This window comes from Lichenostomus cassidix, chromosome 9 (genome assembly GCF_008360975.1).
Source record: "Lichenostomus cassidix isolate B80296 chromosome 9, HeHo_3.0, whole genome shotgun sequence".
Lineage (NCBI taxonomy): Eukaryota > Metazoa > Chordata > Aves > Passeriformes > Meliphagidae > Lichenostomus > Lichenostomus cassidix.
This window is the reverse complement of record NC_139490.1, coordinates 13287362-13314106: the sequence shown is the minus strand read 5'-3', so window position 1 is coordinate 13314106 and position 26745 is coordinate 13287362. Positions and strand designations below refer to the sequence as shown.

The following is a 26745-nucleotide window of genomic DNA, read 5'->3' as shown; positions in this document are numbered from 1 at the left end:
CTACCGTTAACACTACTAGTACAAATATCATCCCTATGAACTATCAATATCAATTCTAAAAATGTGTTTTATGAAAACTCTGCCCTCCAAAGATACTCTGCTGTAGAATCAAAAAAATCCCATAATTAAAAAAAGTAATAGTCAAGTAATTTATTTGACACCTCAGTCACAGGGGCTGCTGAGACAGGTATTGCCTTCCTTTTCACTCACAAAAATAGCAGAGCAGCCTACTCTGCCATGCAAGACAGTAAGGATTCAGGGAGGCCAAGATTTAAAAAAAATACTCATAATCCACTGAAGACTATATCAGAAATAAATCAAATGAAACTGAAGTTCTTCAAAAAGCTCATTGCAGTAGCTGAAAAGCAAAATCTAAACCAGCTCTTTCAAGTAGAAAAAAAAAGAAAGGCAAAACTAGTTACATGCACATGGAAGGAAAGAAGTAAAAGGGGTCCTTTCTAGACATTTCTGTCTCTTTAATAGCTCTATCTGCTGCAAAAGAGAAGCTGCTGTGGAATTCCTGCATTGAATTAGCATTTAGTGCATGAATACAGCAGATGTGGGGGAAAAGTCATTATAAAGAAACAGACACAATCAAATAGATTTCATTATTATTGCCTCACTGACAAAATCTATATTCTCTTGGGGCTTGTCATAGTCTTACTCCTTCCCACTCACAGTAAGCATGAAACAGTAATCCTTTGGGAGCAAAAAAATGAACTGACAAATAGATATTGGAATTACTTGTTGAACAGTGATGTTAAAGAAGATTAAATGTGTAAAATAAGACCAAAAGCACTGAACATTTCTTAGGAGTAGAGCTGGAATAGTTCACAAATATGAAATAAAACCAAGCTATACTCAGGATTTTTAACCAAAAGGAGACTTCAGAAATCTATTGCCTTTATACCACTTTCTTACCCACACCACAGTTCCTCCAAGCACTTAACACTGGAAAGTAAAGCTAGAGGAAAGCAGAACAAACAAAATACTTTACAAATGTCTCATCTGTAGCAGAGCACCCTTATAGCCCTGTACTCCCGAGGTTTCTCAAACACTGCTGCAGTTTAGGTTGCTGCTTTCCGCCTGATGCATGTATCTCCTGTGCTCCAAAACAAACTTTGTTAAAGAGACACAAGAGTCTAAATGCTTTTTAAAGTAATGAAATATAAAAAGGATTTTCCAACAGTGGCACCTCTGTTTAGCCTGTGTGAGCTTATAGACTCACAATGCCAACAGCACAGCAAAGCTCTTGTAACTAATTCAGGTGAACTGTTCAGAACAAATTTCTTTTCCTGGCACGTGTCAGTTCCTAAGAGGTCACTGAGAACACTTCCATACATGTTGCTGTCCACCTGAAAGGCATCTGCCACCCTCTGCAAATATTTTATTTAAAGAAGAAATGAGAGAAGCTTAGTAACTCAAGCATGGCAGATGCATTTTCCCTTCTAACAAATGTGCAGCACAGTAAACACAGCATTACATGTCACTATGTGACAGAGTCAACTGAGAGTTGCAAGCACAAAAATTTAACAGTAAATAAAGCTCTCAGGGCTTTCTTGAGGGCAAAATATACATTAAAAAAAGAAATATGGCTGAGGATTACAGAATACGTAGTTAAAATACACGTTGTGGGGGGAAAAGAGTTCTGCAAAACCTCCCATGTTACAGGATTGTATTTTTGTTAGTTTTTTCCTCAGAAATCACCCCAAAACAACAAACTGTCTGTAACTGATCCAATGCTAAAAAATATTGTTCTGTTCTAAGTTAGCCTAAGAGAACACAGACAAATGCTCAGAAAAAGATGTTTAACAAAGGCTGCTTTCATTTTGAATGCCTGAAGAAAGAGACACTGAGACAGCTGTTCCAGGCCTAGAAAAAAGTTGAGAGATATCAATCCCCAAATACTAGCCTGAAAAGGAAAAAATTGACAGTATAAAGAGAAATTAAAAGAAAGTAAAAAAGTTCCTGTCAAAAGCCATTCCTTTTCAAGCCAGCCAATTTTAATACATTATTGCGGTTAACTCACTTTGATGTATTTGCTTCAGCATAACTTGAAATATGGCTTCAACTCATTCCTCAAAACTGCAGAACAGGGAAATAAGCAGATGTCCTTATTTTCAGTAAAAGATTTTTTTTAAACTCTCCCCTAATCCTGTCAGCTGCAAATAAAGTTTCTGTTTAGAAAATGTGATACAAAGCTTCTTCAAAGACACACAGATAAAAAGCAAAATACTGTTTAGATCATCAAATAGCCTCTATATAAAAACAAACCCAAGAACCATCATTCCTGCTGGGGTCATTTTGAAAGTGTAACACAAGGCTTGGTACGCAGGCAATAACTGAAATAATTTCAATAGCAAACAACCCAAAACCTGTCACTCCCATCTGAATATATCTACAGATAGTTAGAAAATATTCATCAGAAAACCTAGTTTCTGTAAGAACAGTGCCCAATGCAAAGAAATTACCTGATACAGTCAAGTAACAGCTGCTCCATTAATTTAAAATTACCCTTTATTTTTCACAAGGTTTTCCAACATGTCGTGCATTTTGGCACGGTAGACTTTGAAACAGTTAGCTTCAAGTTTCTTTAAATTACAAACAGTAGATACAGTAGGAATATCTTAAACCAATTTCTTTAAAATAAATGTCAAGTTAAGACCCTTAGCTTTAAAGAGAGACTGCCACCATTTCATTTTCCTGATATAAAATTCAAGTAATTTTAAGAGTAGAAAACTGTCCCTATAAAACATCCTATTATTAAAATTTACCAGCGTTCTGAAAATAAGCATCAAATTTCCAGTTTCAATTGGGTGCAACTACACAATTAGAAAAATAACTCACTTTGAACAAAGGTCACTTGCTGAAGAAAAGTAAGCTTTCAACACGATGAGTTCTCAGAACAAATGGTAAACCATGTTCTCCTTAGATAAAGGATTTAATCCCTCTTCCATCTCTGCAATTAATTTATTTTTTTTTTCTTCTAAAGGTGTACATTTCAGAATTGACAATGAATTAAGAGAACAGGCTATGGAGACGTTTTCCCTTCAGTATAAACCAGCATATGGAGTTATTGCTTACCAGAAACAACTGTAAACAAGATTAATTTGATTTTTTTCTGCTGTGATTTTTCATTTGTTGGTACCAAATATACAGACCACACAAACTTTAGTCGTGTCATTTTACTGAATGAAAACCACAATAAATTTTTCCGACGATTTTGTATTTAGCGTTGCTTGGGTTTGGGGTTTTTTCAACGAAGAAATGGGTTCACTGTGCTTTTCCATTTTCTCTCCTTACCCACTCTTTAGGACAGCAGAATGGAAAAACAAGTAGGACATGTTTATTTTGGGACTCAAGGCTCAGAGCAGATATCAAGAAATCTTCAAAAATATTAAACATTTTCTAGTTTTTCTCCTTTTAGCCCAAAGTACCTCTGCTGTGTAGGAACAGTAACTTAAAGTTTCTTTTATCACCATCTTCCAGGAGAGATCTATAAATAAATGTTTATGTAAGAACACTGCTGTTGAAGAGGACAAAAAAAAATAAAATTAAGGATCAATAAACGATACTGCAATGTATCTTGTGCCATTCAAGATAGGAAGTCCTTCATGTAAATGTGTGAGTCTTCCTGGGTGCATGAAGCTCCATCCTTTCCTGGGAGACTCAATGGAGCAGTTGTACCTAAGGAATTTACATCCACCTCCCTGTGGTAAAAACACAAACACAGTGAAACCCCAAACATTTATCTTGTGGTTTAATAAATTCCTTTTCATATATTCATGACTTCAAATTATTTACTCTTATTAACAGGCTGGTTTTTTTCTCTTACCACCCCTGAGCAAGGTGGTTTACATGACACCATCTTAGAGCATTAATTAACAGACATGCATTTGCAATGAGATTTCCCCTTGTTTTGCTTTACAATTCACTAGATAACAACTCATACAAGCAGCGACTCTGACAAATAGATCTTCAACAACTTTACTGTAGATTCTCCCAGAGAGAAGCAAATTGTGTTCACAGGCCTTGTTTCAGGAGTGCACCCCTAATCCAGCATAACATTTATTTAAATCCTCAATGAATTTATCTGCCTGCTGCTTTCAAACTCAAGGTGTGCTCTCTAGAGCAGTAAGTGCAGCAAGCACATTTATCAGGGTTAAGGTCTGTGAATGATGCAGACTTATAAACACAACAGGTTAAATTTCTCTATAAGTCAAAGTTGGATATTACTCCACTGCTCTGTCTAGCTCCATACTCTAGGGACTGTTTTATTTGAATCAATAGCAGACTAGAAAGCAATTCATCGCAGAAAAACCCAAACAGGTACAAGAGTTAAAAATTTTCATTTTGTGGCTGATCTAAAAAAGAATCATTAAAGAAATTCTACAGAAAAGAAGCCATTTGAGTCAACTTGGCACAATTTAAACTCTTTTGAAAAACTGGTTTTCGCTGTTTAGGAATGAAGTATTTCAGAAATGTTAAAAATGAAATTACTGACATTTCCTAAGTTTTTCTTCAAACCCCTTCTCTCCCATCATCTGAAACCAGTTTGATCAATTCAGCCTGACTGAATCAACAGCTCTGGATCCCAGAATTAAGCAAATTTAGTACTTGTCAAAAAAACACAAAGAATCAATTTGGGATGGGCATCTTTCCCTTCTCAATTGGGCCTCTGTGTTTGGGCTCTAGTTTAGAAATAATATTAGATACTCCAAGGACAACATTTCTTAGTCAGTAACTTACTTGAAAGTCCTCTCCTACTTTGTTGAGAGCAATGTTGATTGTGAATGTGGAGGAGTCATGGTGAGGTCTGAGTGACCGCTGTCTGTCAGGGCTGTATTTTACAACAAAGTTCAACAGAGCAAAGCCCTGCAACAAAATATACAGTCAGACTTCCAGCTATGAAGTGCCAACTCATGCACAGGATTCTTGGGAATTTTTTTTTTTTGTTTAAAGCTCAGTTTAAAAAAAAAAAATCTCAACAACAATCATCTTTAACTACTGTTTTGTCACGCATAAACTCCCCAACCAAACCAAAAAGGATATATTCATTAAAATACTGAAATTTAGTCACACCATGGAGTAATTATCTGCAAAAGCTTTGAACCCATACCTTGGTATAATAGCCAGCAAAGACTTTCAGTGTTACTGGGGCAATGAACTCTCGTATGAAGTGCAGCCATTCATTATCCAGTCCTATTTGCTTCATATGAATGTCATCAGTTGGGACATTTTCATAACCTCCAGAAATGCGGCTGTCCTAATGAAAACACCACAGATAGCTGGGAAATAGGAACATGGAATGTTTCTGGCATTTCTACAAATACTGCTTGAAATCTGCGGAATCACAGAACTGCAACAAAGCAATGCTTCAGTGGGACAAGTAAGCTTGCTGTACTGCAATTCCACTGCACACTGCTGTGGAAAAGAGTGTGCTGAGATATCAGTGAGCAAAAATTGGAAATTCTGTTCCTGTAGAACTGCACACCATGGAAAAGATCCACACAGGAGCAGGGGAAGAATGTGAGGAGTCCTCCACCTGAGGAGGAAGGAGTGGTAGAGAACGTTTGATGACCACATCTCCCGTTTTCCCATCGCTGTGTGCTGCTGGGGAGGAGGAGCTAGAGAGAATGGGGAGTAAATTTTAGCCTGGGAGGACAGGAGGAGTGGGGAAAAGGTGTTTTTAAGATGTGTTTTCTTTGCTCATTATATTACCAGTTGAACCAGAGTAGAAAGTAAAGCAATTTCCTCAATTGAGTCTGTTTTGCCTGTGATGGCAATTGAATGATCTCTCCCTGTCCTTCTCTCTCAACTCATAAACCCTTTTTTACACTTTCTCTCCCCTGTCCAGCTGAGGGCAGTGACAGAGTGACTTGGTAGGTGCCTGGCAGCCAGCCAGGGTCAGCACACCACAGCATTAGTTGAAGAATGTCTCTGAATCTACTGAAGAAGTAGCTACATGGTAGACTAAACTAAGCACTTTATACCACAAAGCAGATGTTTCAGGTCACTGGCAATTGTTGGGATGTTTGTTTGTTGCAGCACACAGTGACTTACTGTTGTAAAAGTAGTAAAGATCACTCATTAAGATCATGCTTATATAGGCTGACACTTACTTGGTGTTTTCCACCAGACCATTGCCCAAAATGCTCCATTTCTTCTACTAATTCATCACAGGCAGCGTCAGAAAATATGGGAAACCAAAACACATCTGGACATGGCTACAAAAAAAAAAATAAAAAACGTAAAATTAAAATCTTGATGCTCAAGCACATCCTCACAAAAGCAAAAAACACAAGCTATGTCCTAAGGCCTGACCCAGCCCTAGGAATGTGTCAGAGCACACACACATCTTATGTGCTTTATGGCTCTAAACAACAACTCTGCTCTTCATATTATAGGTTATTGTGGGAAACAGCTTAAAACTGAACATTGCTTTAAACACAGAAACAACTTATCCCCACTTCTTAGGGAGGCAAATTTCATTACATCATTGCTCTTAATTGTCACAACTGATCATCCAACACAAGTGTTCTGTTCAGATCCATTGAGTGAAAGCAAGCAGCCTATGTCAAATGGCAAAAATTCAGCTCTGATCCAAAACATCAAAAAACTGTTTAGTCACAGACCAAAACAGCATTTGCATGGAAACAGTTACTGCATACCAATTTATTACCAGTCCATCCCACAAATTTTTAGAAAACTACTTATACCCACCTGTTCTACTATGTTATCAGTGAAGATTTTTGAGTAGTTTGCATTTATGTAAGTTTCCTTCCAGTCCTAAAAAACATGATTTTAAAACATTACAACAGAACAAATACATTTATAAGTGACACAAAATAATTTATATTCTATTCATTTGCTTGACTGAAAGCACTGGAAACAATTTAACAATTTCTTATAAACAAAGTGGTTCTCATCATGTAAAAAATCACAAAACCTGGGGCCATATCTCCGTACTCTGCCCATCAGCTGCTTACAGATATGATATATTGTCATTTGCTTAGATGGGTGAGAACACCTTTTAGTTCATAATCAATATTTAGTATATAGTAAAGAAATGTTCTCCATGTAAAGTCTTTAAATTCCAAGCCCCTTATATATATAAATTTATACTTTTTTAAACATAAAATAACTGTTTCATCAATAATCAGATGCATACCACAGGATTCTCAAATATCTGCCAGAGGTCGTTGTTGTAGTGGGAGGTATTGTAATTGGCTGTAGAAAGAAGTCTTCCAAACTCATGTCTGTTGGTAATGTACATGAAAACACCCTATACCAAGTAGAGAAAGTGTCATTAGCAAAAAAATCCACCTTACAAAAGTTTTAGAAAGGTCTGTTAATGATTTCACATTCAAAAAAAATAACTCATGTATTATAAACGTGCTGTTATATATATATGTTAATATATGTGTACATATATATGTACACATATATTATGAATGTAATGTTAATTTAGCATCCTAATTTTCAAGTCATTGACTCTAACCACCAATTACTCTTCATATCTTGTCATTTACAAGCATTTACCTGCATTTATTTTCTAAACACATTAAGCCAAAACATATATTGTTGAGAACATATGTAGAGCTATAGAAAGGAAAAAACAGAAGAGGGATTGATTTGTTTCCAGAAAACCTAAGCAGACACACTGAAAGCATCTGTTCTCAAACTGAAAAAGCTCACACAAGAAAACCAACACCTAGGGTTTAGTTTCAAATTAAAAACTGAAAGAATAAGCTAACAATCAAAGGGTTCATGAAAGTCAGAACAAGAAACTTATTTCAGAGTATTCACTACATGATCCGTCTGGTGAATTGGCCTGAAATAAAAAGATATTGGCAAATATAGCACACAAGAATATTCAGATCAGCATCCAAAAGAGCTGAGCACTCTAAAGTCTGTTCATGTAATTATGTGCAAGATATCAAGTGTGGTAAGAATCAGCTTTATTATCAAGCTATTAACAGAAGGTATTAACAGAACTCTCTTGATTAGAAATAGTAGGAGAAAATAGTATTTTTAAAAAGAAGCTTAGGTTCTGTGGGTTTTTTTTTAGTTTAAGGCTTTTCAGACTAAAACTTTACTTCTGAAATGTTTGTGACTTTTGGACTTGGAGGAGATGAAGACATCACCATTTGGGTATTTTGGTACTTCTATGTTTTTGTCTGAAAAAGAGTTAAACTGTTAGAAAGATAATGATTATGTTAAACATGCCCATTTCTGGGCACTTACCAAATCATAAAATAGCTGCAGCAGGGAGAATAAGGAGGGCCTGGGTCAAGAAAAACAGCTTAAAGTGACAATGTGGTCACTGAGGGGCCTGGCAGACCTATGGTCATTTGAGCTTTACTCCTTCTAGGATTGCTTTTTCCATTTTAGCTACAGAAGCAGTGTCAGCACACCTTGGACCCTAGAAGCAGAGAAACCCCCTGAGGAAACCAAGAGCCTCTCTGAGATGCTTTGAGCTGGTCATGAAAAGCCTGTCCCTGGCAAAACCTGAGCCTTAGAAGACTGAAGAGAAAGCTTGAGCAGTATTTCATCAGAATAAGTGGACAGAGGAGAAGTATCTTCTTGTGGTAGAATATTACTGCATGAAATAAGTAATAAAAAAAAAAATAAAGTAACACCTTTGGGGCTCTGAGCATATGGAATGTTTCCGGAGAAGGGGAGTCTTTTTCCCTTTGTAAAGTCTAAAATGAAGGAGAATCATCACATCAGTTTTCTGACACAATGTCTTTTTCTGACCACTTTCAGGTTTCCAGAGTTACATCAGGGCAAGGGCAGCCTTTGCTCTGAAGCTGACAGGCCTTTACAGACAACATGCATCTCCAAGCAAAGCTCTCCACACACATGTCAAAGCTGTTTCCACCAGCCCCTTCTTATCTGCTGCAGTACAAGAACAAGCATGGACCAAACCCTCCTACAGCCCAGACTGACAGAGAGGAGAAGAGGAAGCAATTCTCTGATGAGCCAGTCAGATTAGTTGATTGAGCACATGGAAAGCACAAGTTTGCAGGAACTGATGCTGAGGAGGTTTGAATATAAGGGGGTTGGACGGGCACATTCTGAAGAATCAGTACAAACAAAGGAGATCATGCCTTGTTATGAGGGAATAAAAAAATTAATACTTGCCAACTTTTCTTGTTCAATTCAGCAAAATTATTTTTCAATGCTATAGTGTCTGGAAATAGGTCTGGTTTAGGTCTTATTTGTTTCTGTGCTGAAACTAGTGTAAATATCAGTAGAAAGATGGATTTACAGAGTCATAACTTTACAGTACAAATAAGTTCTCTCATTACTTCCAGATTAATGCAAGTAACACGTCTGATACATTTTAATCTAGCTGAAAAAATTAATGAGTAATTCATGCTCCCTAAGGAAATTCCTACCATTTCTTAAATCACTTAGGTTTTTATATAACACTGCCCATCAATAGTTTCAATATATATCTACTTAATAAAAAAAAGCAAAATATCCCAACTTAGTCTGCTTAGAAGTATGACACTGCACAAAAATGTGCACAGTAGAGACAGTCCAAATACCTTAAGTTTTAAGTCGTACACAGGAGAGAAATTGAGCCCTTCTTCATCTGCTGAGGTTGTGCCAAGGAGAAAGGTATTTTAACCTCAGCAGAAATTTTCATGGAATTTAACTAGATACCACCATGCAGTCAGTGCATCAGTGCACTGGTCTTGAAAAAAAACTCTGTTCTCAACAGTTTAAAGAAATACACCTGAAGTGTTCTATGACACAAAAATTGGCCAGTACTTTGAATTAGAGGTAAAATATAATATCCAAGATCAATCAAGTAAAGCAGCCTATGAGTACAGCAGGACACAAAGAAATGTGTGTCTTTGAAAGCAAGCTGTTATAGATACACCTTACCATTTCCCTGGCATTCCTGCAGAGTGCCATATCAGGATCCAACTTATCACGCATGAAGTAGTTCTTTTCTTTCATCTCTGATCTGAGAGTCTGTCCCTTAATTAAGTATATATTAGCCATATAAGGGATATTCCATACTCCTCTGTTGAAAATTAAAAAAAAAAAAAAACACAAAAATAGTTTAAAGCTATGAAAACTGATTTGTTGCCTATTCTATTAAATCAGCATCTCTGTATTTGCTGACAAGATAGAGCAAGTTGCAAGGAGAAGCTGAAACGTTCCCAAGACACTTGAAAAACTACATCTGGACATCTCAAACGTAGGCGTAGGCAGTAATTCAATTTTTATGAAATACTGTTGTAAAAATATAAAAAGGTCAAATTCTCTATGGAGTTTTAACTACACATGTACTTCATGTTTCCATAGTTAAGGCAATCAGTCAAACGTTTTTCAATATTATTCTACACTACCAGATGGAGAAAGTAACTCCAAGAGATTTTGAGATGAGTTTAAAGACTTCACTGAGACTTCACACAGCTGGTGTGACCTCCTCACACAAATACCCACAGACCCCAGCAGGCCATGTGTTTATGTGAGTAAGGCCAACATCAACACAAAGGCATTGCTCTCAGAACACTCCCTCTGCAGATCGCCTCCCTCTTGGTGCCACGAGCACATCTTTCAGTACAGGAGGGCTGAAAACAAGCCAGTCCTGCTCAAGCTGTCAGCCTGTTTCAGACCTTTCTGTTCTTCCAGGGCAATGAAAAGGCATCACAATATGGGACAGTCGAGCTTAGAACAACTTACATCACACTCATTTAAAGGAGGGATAAACCCAGAAGTTTATCCTTGAGAAAAGTATGGCTGAAGAACTCCTTAAGATATACCTGACATAATACGCATGATAAAGAAATTATAGCTATTCGATTGATGAAGCATCTGCCCTGAAGAGATGACAAAGTCATTTGATGAATACAACAACGATTCCTTTTGGCTGAGATTCCAGGGATATAGAGTTTTGGGTTTCCTATTTGCTATGCACTGCTAGAGCAACCAGACAGGACCAGTAATGTCTGTGGCCAGTATTACCAGCTCATCACATTAAACACTTTGCTTTCTTTTTTCCAAGCTGTGACTGGATAAAAAAACAATGTATTTCTATGAAGTAGAAAACACAAAACAATGTAACTAACCTAAGCCCTTCAGGAATAATACCATATTCCTATATTTTCATGCAATATGTTGCTAATAATCATACTCGTGCCTTGACTTTAACAATTAGCTTAAAATTACTTACACTCTGTTCCCTTGGACAATATCCACATAATCTTCTGATCGAGCATAATAACCATCTGGGCTCAAAGCACCCCAGAAATTGGACCAAAGCTTCCCATGGCGAGTTACGAGTGGAGCAATTATCTTTCTGTGAAGTGACATATTGAATAAGAAAATATGCAACTTTGAAGCATTTGAAATTCACATCAGGAACTGCTGTTTGACAGGAACAAAATGCTTTGTGAATTGTTGCCCTCCAAGGCCGTTATGAACCATGGCAATAAAATACCACAAGCAAACAAAGAGGATTTGACTCTGCAAAAACAAAGAGGATCTTATTTTCTCTGGACAGACCCCAGGGAATCCTTTCAATTTAGAAGAAATTCTACAGAATAAGAGATTTACTATACCTGTTCTGTTCTATCAGTATTCTTAAGGTTTTTGGGTTTGTCAGCACGACATCTGCATCTATGCTTAAGTAATATTCACATGTTTTATCCTGGCGACAAAGGTCCCTACAGAGACACAAAATAATGATTATCTCACACATGTCCAGAAAAAATTCACAAACAAACAGATAAAAAAAACCCCAAACCACAACTAAGTACTCAACTGATTCATTGCATTAAATTGCATTGCACAGTAAAGAAAAGTGTCTTTAGATTACAATAGTGTTATTAACTAAGAGATTAAAGTACATGCAGCAGGTGCCTTATATTTTTCTCTTAATAAACTAAGTGCTCTCTAGCTTTTGCCAAGTCCAGTAATAGCTTCTACACAGTGTCCTAATGGAAAATGAGGCAGGGGGAAAATGCCTCTAATTTATACAGCTTGGTATGGCTGCAATCACTTAATAGTGAGTATGACCTTATTTAGTAAGCTCCTCTAGCAAGTAACTGCATGTGGCTGTAATGCTGTCTTTGGAAAAAGATTCCACAGATGCAATCTGCTGATCTGAATGGTAATTGAAACCTTATGGAGAGCATAAGACAAAAAGTGTAAAGAAATATATATTTTAAGACCTTTTCCTCATCTTTTTGTGACCTATAAGAACAACTGAGTTGGTAAAGAGAAATATAAACCAATTGCAAAGACAGTGAATTAATTCTCAAGAAAGTAATTGAATATGTCCATACACTATTCCTATCAGTAGTGATTTTGATCTCAGAAGAATAAACTGCTTGCACAAATTCCCATGCCTTCAAGAGACAGACAAAGCAGAAAACACATTCTAATGTAAATATAGAAGATACAAACAGGCTATGTTTGCATGTTTCTGGCAGGGTGCACTTGCTAGACTGAGACCTGGTATAGTGCATTCAGATCTCCTATGCCATCAGAATAGTAGGAGATTGTAGCAAATTAAATATACTTTTAGTGAAAGTGGAACAATTTTCTCAAGTCAGTGTAGCTTCCTATCATGCAGGTGGTATTATTGAATTGAAACCCTATTTTAATTCCATCGTAACAGCCTGACATTATTTAACTTTCTTCTTTTAAAATCTCTATAAATACTGCTTTAGTTTAAGTTCCACTTGATTTGATTGACTGTGACTGTTTTCCACAAAGGCAAAGATCTCTGTCACTTTAGAAGATCTGAAAAAGGGTGGATGTGACAGGTTACATACAAGTCCAGGTAAGGGCTGGCATGGCTTCCTGCCTGATCCCCTTACATCCCCTCCAAACCTAGCTCTAAATTTTCCATCAGGATCACTACTTATCAATACCTTTTGGGTCTTTCTGTTCAAACTTTCTTCTGCTCAAAGGACTCAAGAGGTGTGACTTTGTTGGAACCACAGTAAAAGGCAGAGTATTTTTATTCTGTAACTTTAAGTAATCCCTCCACTTCAAACTTGATCAGTAAAGATGTAGCAACGACTTCATACAAAATTCTTGTATGTCAGAAATGGTCTTCCCACTGCTGCTAAAATCACTGTGTTTGGACACACACTCACAGTTAAATCTCTGGTAAGTCTGGTTTTGCCTTAACTGACATCTCCTTCACTGACAATTTTCTCTCTCATGTATACATTTTCATGACAAATTCCTTAATCAGCATTTTCTCACATAATTGCCCCAGCTGAAACCAGCAGGTTTTATTTTGGGCATAACATGGTCCTGCAATTCAGTCTTAATGGTATTTTCCATTACTAACCCATTCTGTTCAAAGCTTTACAACCACTGAACACAACTCACATGTAGCTTTACCATTAACTTAATTACAATTATTCATAGTAACCTGACTTTTATATTGCACTTGGCATTAGATGTTAAATTGCTTCCAAAAACAGTCACTTCTTTTATCATTAGTCTAGTGAGGAAAATAGACCTGAGAGACCAACAGACTTGATGCCAGTCCAGGGTTCCAGCCACAACATGGGCCAGCACTGCCCCAAAAGCAGGTAAACCTTTTGGGTTTTTAGCAGACAAACTTTTGCTACTAACAAAAATATGAATGGAATTAATGCTTTTAATTATAAAATGTGATAAAGTGGAACAGATTTATATTTTGTAGTAGGCAAACATGACTGGAAATTTAATTTCATAATAGCAAAATGCATAACAAAATGCATTAACTTTTTTTTTGTTCCCCACCCCCTTTAAATCCAGAACCAGAGAATTCTATTACAGCTGGTCCCACATGTTTAGCCTTAGAAACCCTCCTCTACCATCCTTTTGCCATCCTTTGCACTTAAAAGTCACTAACAAAAATGTTCTCAAAATACTACAGATTTCAGAGGGAGAGAAAGAAAGTGATCTAAGTTTCAGTCAAAATTAATAAAGCAAGCACAATCTCAAGAAATTTATACAGCTCCTCTTTAGGCTTTCAGTGTTGCCCAGCAGCTTTACCCAAGGAAATAAATGTAACCCTTCATATTCTCATGCTTTAAGGTCTAACATTCTTACAGTAAATGTTAACCTCTCCAGATATTGAAATCCCAGATTATATGTAAAACTATTTGTTAAGTATATATGTATATATATATATAAAATAACTATTTGTTATGTATATATAAATTCAATGGCTAAACCCTTCCATCTACTTGGTTTACACTCCACCTACTCAAACTAAGATCAAATGTTGCAAAGCTAACTATGTTCTTGTACATAACTTGGAGAAATTTCAGTGATTAACAAAAATTTAGAAGGCAGCCAAGATTTTTTGGCTGGAAGCATGAAGTGAAGCTCAACAGATCAGTTTAAAGTATTTTGCAATCAGAGTGATGTTTGACTGCATTTACAAACCACAAGCCCAGCTGGAACAGTGACCTCATCTGAAAATGGGGAAGTGTCACAGCTCTTCCCTTCATCACACTTTCCACTGAGATATTCCAAGGGGCTACTTGTTTATAACAGAGACAGAGTCTAACCAATTTCTTTAACTGAGCAACCTTTTTTGGTTTTTAAGACATAGTTTGAACTTGCAGTTAATCAAGTTATCATATCTAGACCTCTCAGTTTGGAAATACAATTCCTAATGTGGACTGCAAGACCAAGGGGAGAGCACTTAAACCATCTGATGAACCTCTGGAAGGTGCTCCAGATAAAAGTGTGCAACCAAAAGCCTGGGTGATTTCATCTGCCATTCAGGGTTACATTGTGCATCTCTCCAGACAGCATAAAGACCTTCATACCAACCATCACTAAAAGCAAACAAATGTAGCCAGAAAACAGGTATGGGTGGAAAACACCTTTTTCAGCAACACTCAAAGTGTTCCTTCTCCACCTGAGATGGAAACCCAAAACTGCTGAAGTGCTCAGGAGAAGCAGCTCCAGGAAATCCAAGTCTCTAACAGCAAACACTTGACATCTGGGTCACAAAGACTTAATTCCCACTCTTCCTTCCCCCCCAGCCAAGATTCTTGCCCTACTCCAAGGCTGTGTCGTTTATCAACACAAATGGGCACTCAGAGACAATGACTTCATATCCTCCTTCAAGAAACACACAGGAGACACCAAACTTGGCTCCAAATTCAACAGATAAATGACGTTTTCTATGACGTTTTGGAAAATTCCTACCCAGTTCTGTTACTGATACTTTTAAGTGAGAACCAAAAAAGAACCAACTCCCCCAAAAGAGAAACCCTGAAGTCTGTCAGTTCTAGGAGAAAAGATATTATGGAAAATACTCTTTTAATAAATAAAACTTCAGAAGTGAATGAGACAAATATTTCCCAACTTTCTGTTATTACTTGAACATATTTAATTGCTTTTTATGTTTTCTGTCATAATAAATTCTGTAACAGCTGGCTGAAATCTCATGTGCAACCAAGGCAAAACCACAGATGATATTTTCTTAAAGAAAAAAAGAACCAACTGTAAGAACTCGTAGCTTATACACAAATGGAAATGCCACTTAAGTGTTTCAGGTGATGTAAATGCAGAGAAAAATCAGACAACATGCAGCTAACTTTCCTTCTCTTTATTCTACTTAGTTTTCCTTCTTTCTAATCTTGATTTAGCCCACAACAAGGAAAGCTACGCACTCCTCTTTCCCAGTATTGTTGAATTCTAAGAAGTTTTGCCAACTGCACAATTTTGGGTCGTTTCCAATACCTATCCAACTTTCACAAACACAGGAGAGGGCTTTCCATGACAGGAGGAAGCAAGAAATTAAATGCTTCAATTATTCTTTATTATGTGAATAAAAAAGTAGACCAAGGTTTGCTGCATGACTGTGGTTGAAAATGAATAAATGTTATTTTCTCCCATTTATACTGACATGAGAGTGTCATTTACTGAGAATCTCATTGTGATTTATCACCACTTTTTACTGAGCCAAAACAAGAAAAAGAGGTGAGGAGAAAACTGATCAAACCTCATTGTATAGTCCAAAGTATTCTGCTGAAAACAAACTAGACCTTCAATGCTTAAATGCCTCCTCTTTGTATTAACTGAACCCTGTTTTGCTTCTTTGACTAAATAGACTCTGTATGAAATGTGCAAACAAGAAGACCAAATTAATTCTAAATCTACTGGAAAGTAACAGAGACGTTAAAAGCAGCAGATTTGGAAAAGGAGAGAAAGCAAGTATTTGAGGTAGAACAAAACTATCTGTCAATAATGCAGACAGAGGCAGGAGAAAGTGAATCAGAAGACTGAATATATCAATCTTTAAATCAGAACAATAAACTAGTCTGAAGAATCACTCTTCTCAAGTTATTCCCATTGCTGTATTAGTGAGAAATAAATGAGGTTATGATGATCAAAGCCAGATGAAGGGCTGAAAGCAAATAATTTTTTACAGTAACTGCCTTCACCTTGAACATCGCAGAGTTCCAAGCTAGACTTTTTAAAGAAATGAAAAATGTGTTTGTTCCAGTGAAGTCGGTGATGTTCACAAGGTCAGCCAAGCACACCAGGTGTGCAAAGGGAGCAGCAGATTAATTGAATCTGCTTCAGACACATTGAAAGGAGCCATTGAATTACATCTACATTGTTTACTTGGAAGAGCCTACTACCAACATTCATGTTTTTTGGATGATTCAGTGTTTTGCCATGGTCTCATTCCATGCACATTGTACTTCAGCTTTTCTCTGTGTATCTCTTCAGGACAGAATGTTTATCAAAGGGACCTTTCAAAACAGGACCAACATGGGTCAAATTACATCCATACCATGGATAGCACATCACACATATGGTTATCTCCCTGCCTTTCAAATGGGATTTGAAATTACTTTGTGCAAATATACATGTAAATTACTATTTTTTTTCCCACAGATCGAGCAAGGACCATACATCAAAAGCTCTGTCACATTGTAAGTCAGTAGGTTCTATCAAAAGATAACAGCTTTCAAGGTCTTTGGGTGAGATTTAGTAATACTATAGATATTGATTACACTGAAGATTCTGTCTTATGTTGTCTATATAACAACAAAGAGGAAAAGGCAACTCCCAAAACTCCACCTCAGTCACACATAACATACACTACAAAAAGTTTGCCAACATGGTACATTTGCTTTAGAAAGTAGTAAAAATAAAGAAAGAATGATTTAGAAACATGTGAATGGGTGCTTAGACTAACACTGGACATCTGCAGCATTTCCTAGAAAGGAGAGGGGAGAGGCTTGGACCTCAGCCAGAGATCAGGTTTCCAGTGGCTTCAGCACAACAAAACACCATTGAAACAAATTTCCAAGAAAAACACAGAGACTCAAGACCTTTATTCCTTCAGCTGAGGCTATGAACAGCCTATGTTCTTAAGTTTTGAACAGAAAATGGCCTTTTGAAATTAACTTCTCTGCTCTGACACTCAGGGAAGATTAGGCAGAAGAGTGAGTGAAAGAACTATCAAAGGATGAAGCCTGCTCAAGGGTCAGCAAGGTGGTCCTGACTATGGTGGGATCCTGGGCTGAAAAGCTCCATAATATGAGTGAAGTACTGAGAGAGCCACAAGCACCTCTGTGGTAGGACCCAAAAGCTAAGGTTTTGGATACTCTAGTAAGAACAAAAGAAAAAAGCAAGACCAAGCGTAAGAAAAAGTCAGTTGCCTTTGTGAGAAACTTCTGCTAGAGCACTTCCAAAGGATATTCATGCCTCTTTGGGCCACAGGAAGAAATATAATTCAGTCACCCGTATACCCAGGTCAAGCTTTAAGCATATGTTTACTTAAATAGAATGTCACTTAGGAAGAAAGAAGAGTAGGCACAAGGACATCAAAAGTGCAATTTTTAAAAAAGCATATTCAATGCAAAAATGTAAAAAATCTGCAGTAAGGTAGCTAGAAAATAAAATAAATCCTATGTATTGTCTACAGCATCATCAGAAGACAAGATGACAGACTACTGAAGTAGCCCAAACCAGAGATATTTTTTCACAATGATCAACAGCTTTTTCTATTAGACAGCAATCATAAAACTCTCCACAGTTCATATCTTATGTCTAGATCTTTTCTACCACAAAAGCTCCCATTTTCATATCTGAAGATGTAAAGTTAAAGATGCAAACTAATACATGCAAGATGAAAAAATGTGAGTGTATGCATCAATAAAACAGATTTATAAATTAGAACTCACATTCCCATGTTCCGGGCTTCTGCTTGACTCAAGTTTTCTTCAGGTCCAACAATTTTAATATTTCTGATAATGTTCTTGGCTTTTTCCCAGAATTTCTTTATGTGCTTTTCATGGTAAACCTCCTGTAATCATGTCAACATTTTTTATGGTAAGTATAAGGTACAAATTACTATGAAATCATAAACATAGTGTCCAAGAACACACTGTATTCTCTCCTAAGGAAACAGATGCCAAACAGTGTTTGAAGATATTCCAGTATATCTGTCATTAAAATGAACCTACTCTGTCCAAAATTTTAGGAAAATAATCCAACACATCAGCAATATTAATCAGAAGCTGTATAATGATGCAAGATTAACAAACTATCTATGCAGCATTTTTCAGAATATTTATGTTACAACTTTTACAGCCCATCCTACAACCTCAGTGGCACACAGGAGCTTTTTATGCCACTGCAGAATCACTTCAGAGAGGGAGCTGCACCTGTACCCAAGTGTGCAGGCACAGTCAATGTTTTTTTAAAAAGTCACACTGATTGTTCCTTTAATTTCTTTTTGTCCTCCCTCTATTTAAGAGCTCTCAGCTGCATGCAACACTCCCAAACCAGTGCCCTCATTGTGGCTTTTGCCTATTATGGCTGACATTAGAATAATTGAAATATTGGGGAGGGTTTTCTCCATTTAGAATAAAAAGCTATTTAGTCTTTACATTCATTTCAAATACAAGAAAACTTCTGGCTGAAGCAACCAAACCTACACAGCCTACAATTCCCATGTGCACATTACATTCACACCTCAACATCCCCTTACAAAACCACAAAGAAGACTTTAGAGATAAGCTCTACTTCTATTACTTACCCCTTTGTGCCACAGTGCCAACAGCAATGCAGGCACACTGAAAAACGGTACAATTAAATTTAACTCCCATTTCTCTCCCAGTCCCATTTTTTTCCAAAATAATTGCACACATCTGACAGTTCACTCACTAAAACCATAGAATCACAGCATGGTTTGGGTTGGAAGGGACTTTAAGGATCATCTGCTTCCAAGCCCCCTGCTATGGACAGGGACAGCTTCCATTGGACCCGGCTGCTCAAAATAAAAATACTGACTGAAGCCACTGGGGAAGTATCAGCAATGCTAATTAGGTAATTAACAGAGAGTATTCAAAAGCAACTTATCTGCAGTGCCAGTCAAAATTTATCTGAACACACCAGTCTTTCCATGGGAGCCAGCAGGAGTGCCAAAAGAAACACAAATGCACTGGGGAATCAACAAGATGAAAAGCACATCCTGCGTCAGTTATTAGGTGACATTTATCAACACTGTGGTATCACTGTTGGTCAGTCCTGCAGTGACCAGCAGCTGGCCTGGATGATCATTGCAGGCCCCTTCTGACTGGAACTGTTCTATTCTTGTTTTACTCTGTTGCTTTATGTCAATCAGTACTTCCTCCAGAAGCATACACTTCAGGATACATTTTTTTCATTAGTAAAAGAATCTAAGCAGTTTCTTTAAATAGACTTCAGTAAGCCCTGACACAATTTCATTTAATTTTTCCAGCTCTGCATAATAAACTCTGAAGGATTATCTCTTCCTATGCATTTTAACTGTGTTCTTATATCAAATCCATATACTCCACACTTTGATTCATGGCATAATTTCCAAAATGGAAGCTTTGTACAACAATAAAGCCATACTTACATTATTATGAACGAAGATACTGAGTGCCTCCCGTGGGTAGTCCAGAGTCAACAGTCTGTCTAAAAATTTAGGTAGGAAAGGAGTGGGTTGTTCAATGAAAACACCAATTTTTACTCTTGGATATTCCTAAAAGAAATGATATTTTGACACAACCAATAAGACTTGCCTCTTTTCTGAGATTAGTTATAGTAAAGAGCAACTAATGTCATGTCACAGTAAACTCAGTCCACACAGCTTTCAAACAAACAGAACCAGAGAGCTCAGAAGTGCTATGCACACGTTTATTTTCACTGGCTTCACAAAATAAGCAAAGATAATGGATTTAATATTGATAGAAAATTCTTTGAATTCAGTAACAAAGACCAGAAGTAGAAAATAACGTACTGTGGTTTCTAAAATTCTTACTTTAAAAAAACCACTAAAACAGCAAAACAATCATTTGAGGAAATACAATAGAACAGAATGGCAAATTCCTCTTTTTGTAAACAAGGTACATACAGGGAGAGACCAGTTTTTAAAAACAGTTGAAAAATAAATACCACAAAGTATTTTACTCAGTTGTACTTTAAGCCAAAGACTCCAAAATCCTTCCATAAATGTATCTGCACTATTTCTCCCCAGTCAACGGGCTCTGCCTTACTTTCCCACTCACTGATTTTACAAAGACCTTTGATAAACTAACAGAGCTTCTCTCCTTACATCCAAGAATACTGAACTTTTATGGGCCTTATTTTAATGTGAATTCACATATTTTGATGGTATTTAGCTGCTTTGTACATGCTTGATAGAGATCATGAGATCATGACCACTAAAAGAAACCCAGACAGCATTTTTTTGTAGTCCCAAAGTGAATTATTGCACTATGCAAGACAAAGAAATTTAACCTTCAAAGGCCTCAACTCCTACACAAAGAAATACACTGACTAAGAATTATGTCCATCTCTAAACCAGACAATTACTATAAAAATATAATGCATTACAAGGCTCAGAGAGAAACCTTATATGAGTATAAAGGGCTGCCAAGTTAGCTTTTTAAGGAGGCCAACACCCTCTTGAAAAGCGTCTGGATAAGCCATCAACACATGCTGAGATTTCACAGTGTCACCGTCTGCATCGGAACCCAGGAACATCCTGGCAAAATGCCCAGCTTGGAAACAGCCAGTGTTTACCCTGACTACCTCCTCTGCCCTGCTGCATCTGCAAACCTCATAAGGGCTGGCATCACAGTGTACCCACCCAGAGACCCTGAGAGCTTCAAAGCAGCTGGTGGAGGATGCACTGCTGGGTCTCCAGCAAAGCCCCTGTGACACTCTCTGGTGGCCACTGCTCTGAGGCTGGCACAGGAATTAGTCCCACTGATGGCTAGAGCTGTCGCCCAGTGCTAGAACTGCTGCAGTAATTGTATTTTGTGCATTTTTCTGATTCTAAGTCATTCTCCCCTTATTCTCCACGGGAAAGAGGAAGAGGTTCAGGCTGGATGTGCAAAGGCTATAGAGACAGTGAGGAATTACTGACACTACTTCAGTGCACTGAAATGTGAACCACTTGGCTCTACACTAAAATCTCAGGAGTGTCACCAAAGCAAAAGTGTTTGAAAATTAGGAGTAAAAATTCCTGTAAACGCCTCAAAGCAGTTAAATAAAACATGAAGAAAATTATTAGAGGCACAGAGTGTGTACTGCTCTTTTCACTGAAAATTTCTTGTTCTGTAGCAACCAGACAGGCCTGAACAGAGAGCACGTTCAGAAAATGAAATACTGCTGGTACTTAGAAATGCCTGAAATAAACACTGAGGCCAAGGCAAAGCCTTGTTATTTCTGGTGGCAGAGTGAGTGAGGTATGGAGTCCAAAGAATGCATTACAGTAAAGAAGACACATTCCAAGTAGATGTACATAAACTATAGAAAGCTATCCAGTAAATCACTGCATCCTCCTTTTTGGCTTTAAGATTTAAGTGCTCCAAAACCATGTCTTAATTACCAACAGCATTAGAAAACAAAACTTTGACAACATCTTTTCCTCAGGTAAACTTTATGATAGGAGTGTCAACATTATCTTATTAGAATACTAGTCAAATGTTTATCTTAAAATCAAAAATAAAATTTAAAAATATAGCAAGAATCAGAAGGTTATTACAATTCCAGCAATAACTTCTTTCATTTATATTCCAGCCCATTAGCTACTTATTGCCCAGAAATTCTTTCACTTTTTCCTTTCATTATAAAGATAACAAGCAACTATTTCTTTCATGCTCTCCTCAACACAACCTTCTAAGACCTGTTCTCATTCAAAACTTCAATACAGAGCAGAAATGAAACAGCTGCTGGAAACAGCCAATTAGGAATAATCAGAATTTACTTTTTCATCCAAGCCTTACAATTCCACATGGTAAAGCTTAGTATTTACTCTGCCTCAAATTTACTGTGTACAAGCTGAAATATTTATAGAGACATGAAAGACATCACGCTTGGAGTGAAAGAGCCAAAGCTTCCAAGTACTGGATATGCACACATGCCACGTGTATGTGTGTGTTTGTCCTGCAAGAATTCTCAAAACTCCACTGAAATCCAGTAACATCATTACATCAGGTTTTTTTCTACAGAAAGACATTTGATTACACAATACAAGTATCTATGTTGTCCTCTACAAGGTAAAGCAGTTTCGATTGTTTAATCTCAGAAAATTAGTCATAGTAACCATGTTAGTTAACTTTTAAACTCTGTAACAGAAATCATTAAGCTGATGCATATTTAATGTTCTGGAGATCTGCTGCTAAAAATCTGAAATATCTAAAGAGTTTTTCTACCTCCCCCAAAGTTCTAATTATACTCTCGAACCCTGCATGATTTGAAAATTATTGATTGACCTTCACTGAACAGAGGTAAAGATCTGGAAGACTTTTAGGAATGGCATCACCTTCAGTAATGCTGTGCAAACCTGTATTAAAACACATGCATAAAAATATTCCTGAAAGTAGTAAAACATAATATTGCATAAGGAAGCCATGGCCTGAGAAATCACAAAACACCTTTCAGCTGTACCCAAAAGGGGTTTGTTCCAGGAAAGAGTCTTCTTACCTTTACTGCTGACAGGTCTAGTAAGTCTAAATCACAAACAGTGCAACCAGTTTCCCGTGTCCAAGCATTAGGAATATAGTTTCCCAAATAATTCAGGTGAATCTGGCAAATAAATGAACAATTCAAATTAATGGCAGATGCATGCAAAGGGTGAACTGTACCTTTCAAACTATTCAGGTTCACTCATCTAATCACTTGTAACTAAAGGCAGCTGACAAGAAACAGACATACAAAAATAGGAGGTAAAAACTTTTTCTTATTATTTTTGTTGACAAAACAGTTTATATATGTACCATAAAGTCCACAAAACGAGTATTTCATAAAAATGACATGCACTTCAGGTGAAAAACAGAAATATTATGTGTGAATGTGAGAATAATTTGGTGTCCATTTCAAAAAGTGTATCTAACCAAAGCAATTTACTAATCTGCAGATTAGAGAGATTAAGTACAAAGCAGGAGTATCTTATAAATAAAAAAACTTTTAACTATTTGGAGTTAATTATGGGAATTTTTTTATGCTAGTTTATTTCCCAACTAGTGAAAACTTTTTTCTAATATATAATTGTCCTTTTGATTCTATCCTGTGTTTAAAACAGAAGAATTTACCTGCATTGACAAAGTGATGCATATCAAGAGTTTCCTCTTTGTTTTTAAAACATAACTACAGGCAGAGGTTGAGTTTCGATTAAAGTAGCATAACTCATGGATTAGTACAAGAAGTTCCATCCTAAGCTGTTTGCCCAACTGTAAAATACAGAACCTTTCTTTTCATTGGCAACATGTCGGCAAAGCCAGTGATGACAGAATTTGAGGATTTAATTGAGGCAAAAATAGCAATACGGAAGGAATTGGTCATACATTTCAGCACTGCTGAGTAGTTATAAGCCAAACAGATAAAGGCATTCACTAATTCCAAAGACAAAATACAAGAGCAAAAACAAAGAACCAGCAGCTCCTGGGATATCAATGAGTTCCAAACTTTACTTTGCTCTCCTGAAAGGCATTTTTCTGAAAATAAGGAGCTACAGTAAGGAAAATTTATTCAGAAGTAATTAGAGAGCAGCCATGCCCAATGCTTCAGCCAACAGACACTACTATAAATGATACAGTTTTACACTTCTTTGGCATTGAACAAAAAATTCCAATGGCCTCATTACCAAAACACAGCCATTTCTCTCAGAGAAACTGTGCAGGCTCCTCTAGACCTGGATCTTCACACATGAACAGAACCTGTCAAAAGAGCTATTTCACAGGGCTGACAGTGCTCTAGCATGGACCCAAAGCTGACAAGCCATGGGCACTTGGATGGCAGTGATCAGTGACACTGAACACAGCAGCAAGAGCCAGCCACATGTGTACCTATACATATATATATATATATATACACATATATAGAGGCTTTTCCTTTTGCCTAAATACATTATATTTTATATATGTGTATATATATATATATATACACACACACCTGGGTCTAGGGTGGGAACAGATGTGTTGCTGTTTTGTATCCCAGCCTGTCACTCTTGGCTAGATTATCCTCCCCACTGTTTTTCTGATTACCATTTAATAACCAGATAGACATTCTTCACCAGCTTCAAGAACTGTTTCGTGTTAGTGAATAAATTAAAAAAAAGCTTACTTGTTTCTAATATCCCATGCTACAATGAATTTGGGAGCAGAATGAGTTGTTTCAGCAGCAATATCAATTTACAGTGACAACAGAATAACATGAATTAGAATGGGGTTTTTATCCTCTCAATTCCTAATAACATTAAATGGAAATGTGCAGGGGTGGTGTGCTATGATTGTTTCATGCTCTTCTATCATTGTTTTTTTCCTCCAATAATGTTGTGGTTTTACACAAAAATAAAACCAAGCTGTCACTCACTTTAGTTGGACCATTTCCATGAATTGTGACTGGTAGTGTGTCATACACTGAATTCCTTGCTCTTACTTTTCCTTCTTCAAATTTCAAAAGGACTTCATCTGCAAATCAACAAAGCAGTACAGTAAGTTCATAAATAAAAGCTAAAATTCCAGACTTCTTTAAATCCTTGCTGATACAATATACCTTGCTGTTGCTATCATTGTCAGTATTATTTATTTAGAAGCTTTTGTTCATTTTTATTTAACTAGACTTGAATTCTAAGTTCCTTATGATAAATAAGGTGACATCAAACTTCATAGTTTCTCATAAGCAGCTCCAGTGTTGGAATAAAATCTGCTTTAAAAAATTTTAATTTAGTGCAAATGCTATTTATAAAGAAATCATAGTTATTTCAGATATGCTCTGACTACAAAATGTTGTTTCATAATTGGATGTCAAATATAAGAAAGGAAGTGTGCACAGACACATTTTTCCATTTAAATTCATGACAGTTAAATAAAGGAAATTCTACATCATTCCACATTCTACTTCATTATGTATAGCCATTTGCCTGAGAACCTCTAAAATGCAATTTTAATTACTAATTCCACTCCTGTAATTAAGTTTTTAAAAGGCAGATGGAAAAATGATCTTTAACTCTGTATTTACTGCCAACTTAATTTATTTAAAACTATTGTTTCTATTTTAGACCAAATGTTTTATCAATGAAAGAATTCAATTAATAATCAACCCAAAACACCTGTAACTAATCTGATGATCAGGTTTACCCATCCAAATATTTCCTTAAAATAAGCATATGTTTAAAGAACTACTTTCATGGTTAAGCAAAAAAAAAAAAAAATAACAGTTAATAAAACACAAAATGTGTAAATCATACACTTACCAACAGCTCCATTCAGGGTCTGGAAAATTGCACATTTGTGGTCCAAAGTAATGTTAATTCGCTCCTGAAATCAAAGTACCAAAGATATTGAGGCATTCTGAAAGCCACAGTTTTTACAGAAATGTTGCACTTATACCACAGTGGCAGCAAATAATTAGGGAAAATCACCCTACATGTTCTTTACATTGTTACATTTTTCTGTATACCCAAGCTGTGCAGCAATCAGTTATGCAAATGCAGAAACTTTAAACTTGAAGGATAAAGGTCACAGCTCTCCACAGGAACTGCAATTTAGCAGTACAAGCCAAAGAAAATTTGTCTTAAAAAAAAAATTAACAAGTCTTGGCCAAGAAACAAAACACACTGTGTTTCAGAGTCACAAAAATACAAAAGCCAAATTTAAGTATCATGCCAGAATAGAAAACACTGGTGCTTTTAAAACATGCTCCTAATTTTGTATCACTAATCCTAGCTAGATTCTTACTTTAAATACAATGTTTTGCCATTTTTAAAATGTTAATTCAAGTATGTAACATTTAAAACACACTTAAAAACCCCTCTACAGATAACATGATTTGTTTTGTTCTTCCAAGATTTTCTTACATATTCTACAGCACTGGATATATTATTATTATACAAAGAATTGGTGGTGATGTATAGGAAGCACCATGGAAGTGTTTTAAATCATGGTGCAGCAGTGCTCTGCACAGATACACAGCTCTTATCTAGAAGATAATCTATTTAGACACCTAATTATCTAACTCCTGACTTGGATGCAGAATCAGCTTTAGTATCTCTACGCTCCATATTTTCAATTGCATACCTGGCATCTGACTTAAGTTACATAAAAGCATTCAAACATGAAAGTCTGGAAGGAATTTCCTAGGAGGAACAGCTGAGGTTTGTCTGGTTTAGAGGAGCAGGCTCTCTGCTCCCCACAGCTCCACTCCCCACAGCTTCCTGGGGAGGGCAAGGGCACAGGGAGGTGCTGAGCTGGTGGGAAT

General features: G+C 36.7%; 1 protein-coding gene across 1 annotated transcript in view; it reads right to left on the bottom strand.

Annotated features, from left to right (window-relative positions):
- Positions 1–2499: 2499 nt before the first annotated feature.
- The window catches only part of PLOD2 (procollagen-lysine,2-oxoglutarate 5-dioxygenase 2), a 48463-nt gene continuing 24217 nt past the window's right edge, over positions 2500–26745 (bottom strand). The window contains exons 6-20 of the mRNA XM_085069495.1: positions 25742–25805; positions 24859–24956; positions 22972–23073; positions 19895–20020; positions 18192–18313; positions 11586–11690; positions 11198–11323; positions 9901–10042; positions 8643–8705; positions 7172–7285; positions 6724–6789; positions 6123–6227; positions 5120–5266; positions 4750–4875; positions 2500–3710 (exon numbers count right to left, since the gene is read on the bottom strand). Of these exons, the coding sequence (XP_084925621.1) occupies positions 3555–3710; positions 4750–4875; positions 5120–5266; positions 6123–6227; positions 6724–6789; positions 7172–7285; positions 8643–8705; positions 9901–10042; positions 11198–11323; positions 11586–11690; positions 18192–18313; positions 19895–20020; positions 22972–23073; positions 24859–24956; positions 25742–25805 (1662 nt within the window). The 3' untranslated portion in view covers positions 2500–3554. The remainder of the gene's footprint in view (positions 3711–4749; positions 4876–5119; positions 5267–6122; positions 6228–6723; positions 6790–7171; positions 7286–8642; positions 8706–9900; positions 10043–11197; positions 11324–11585; positions 11691–18191; positions 18314–19894; positions 20021–22971; positions 23074–24858; positions 24957–25741; positions 25806–26745) is intronic.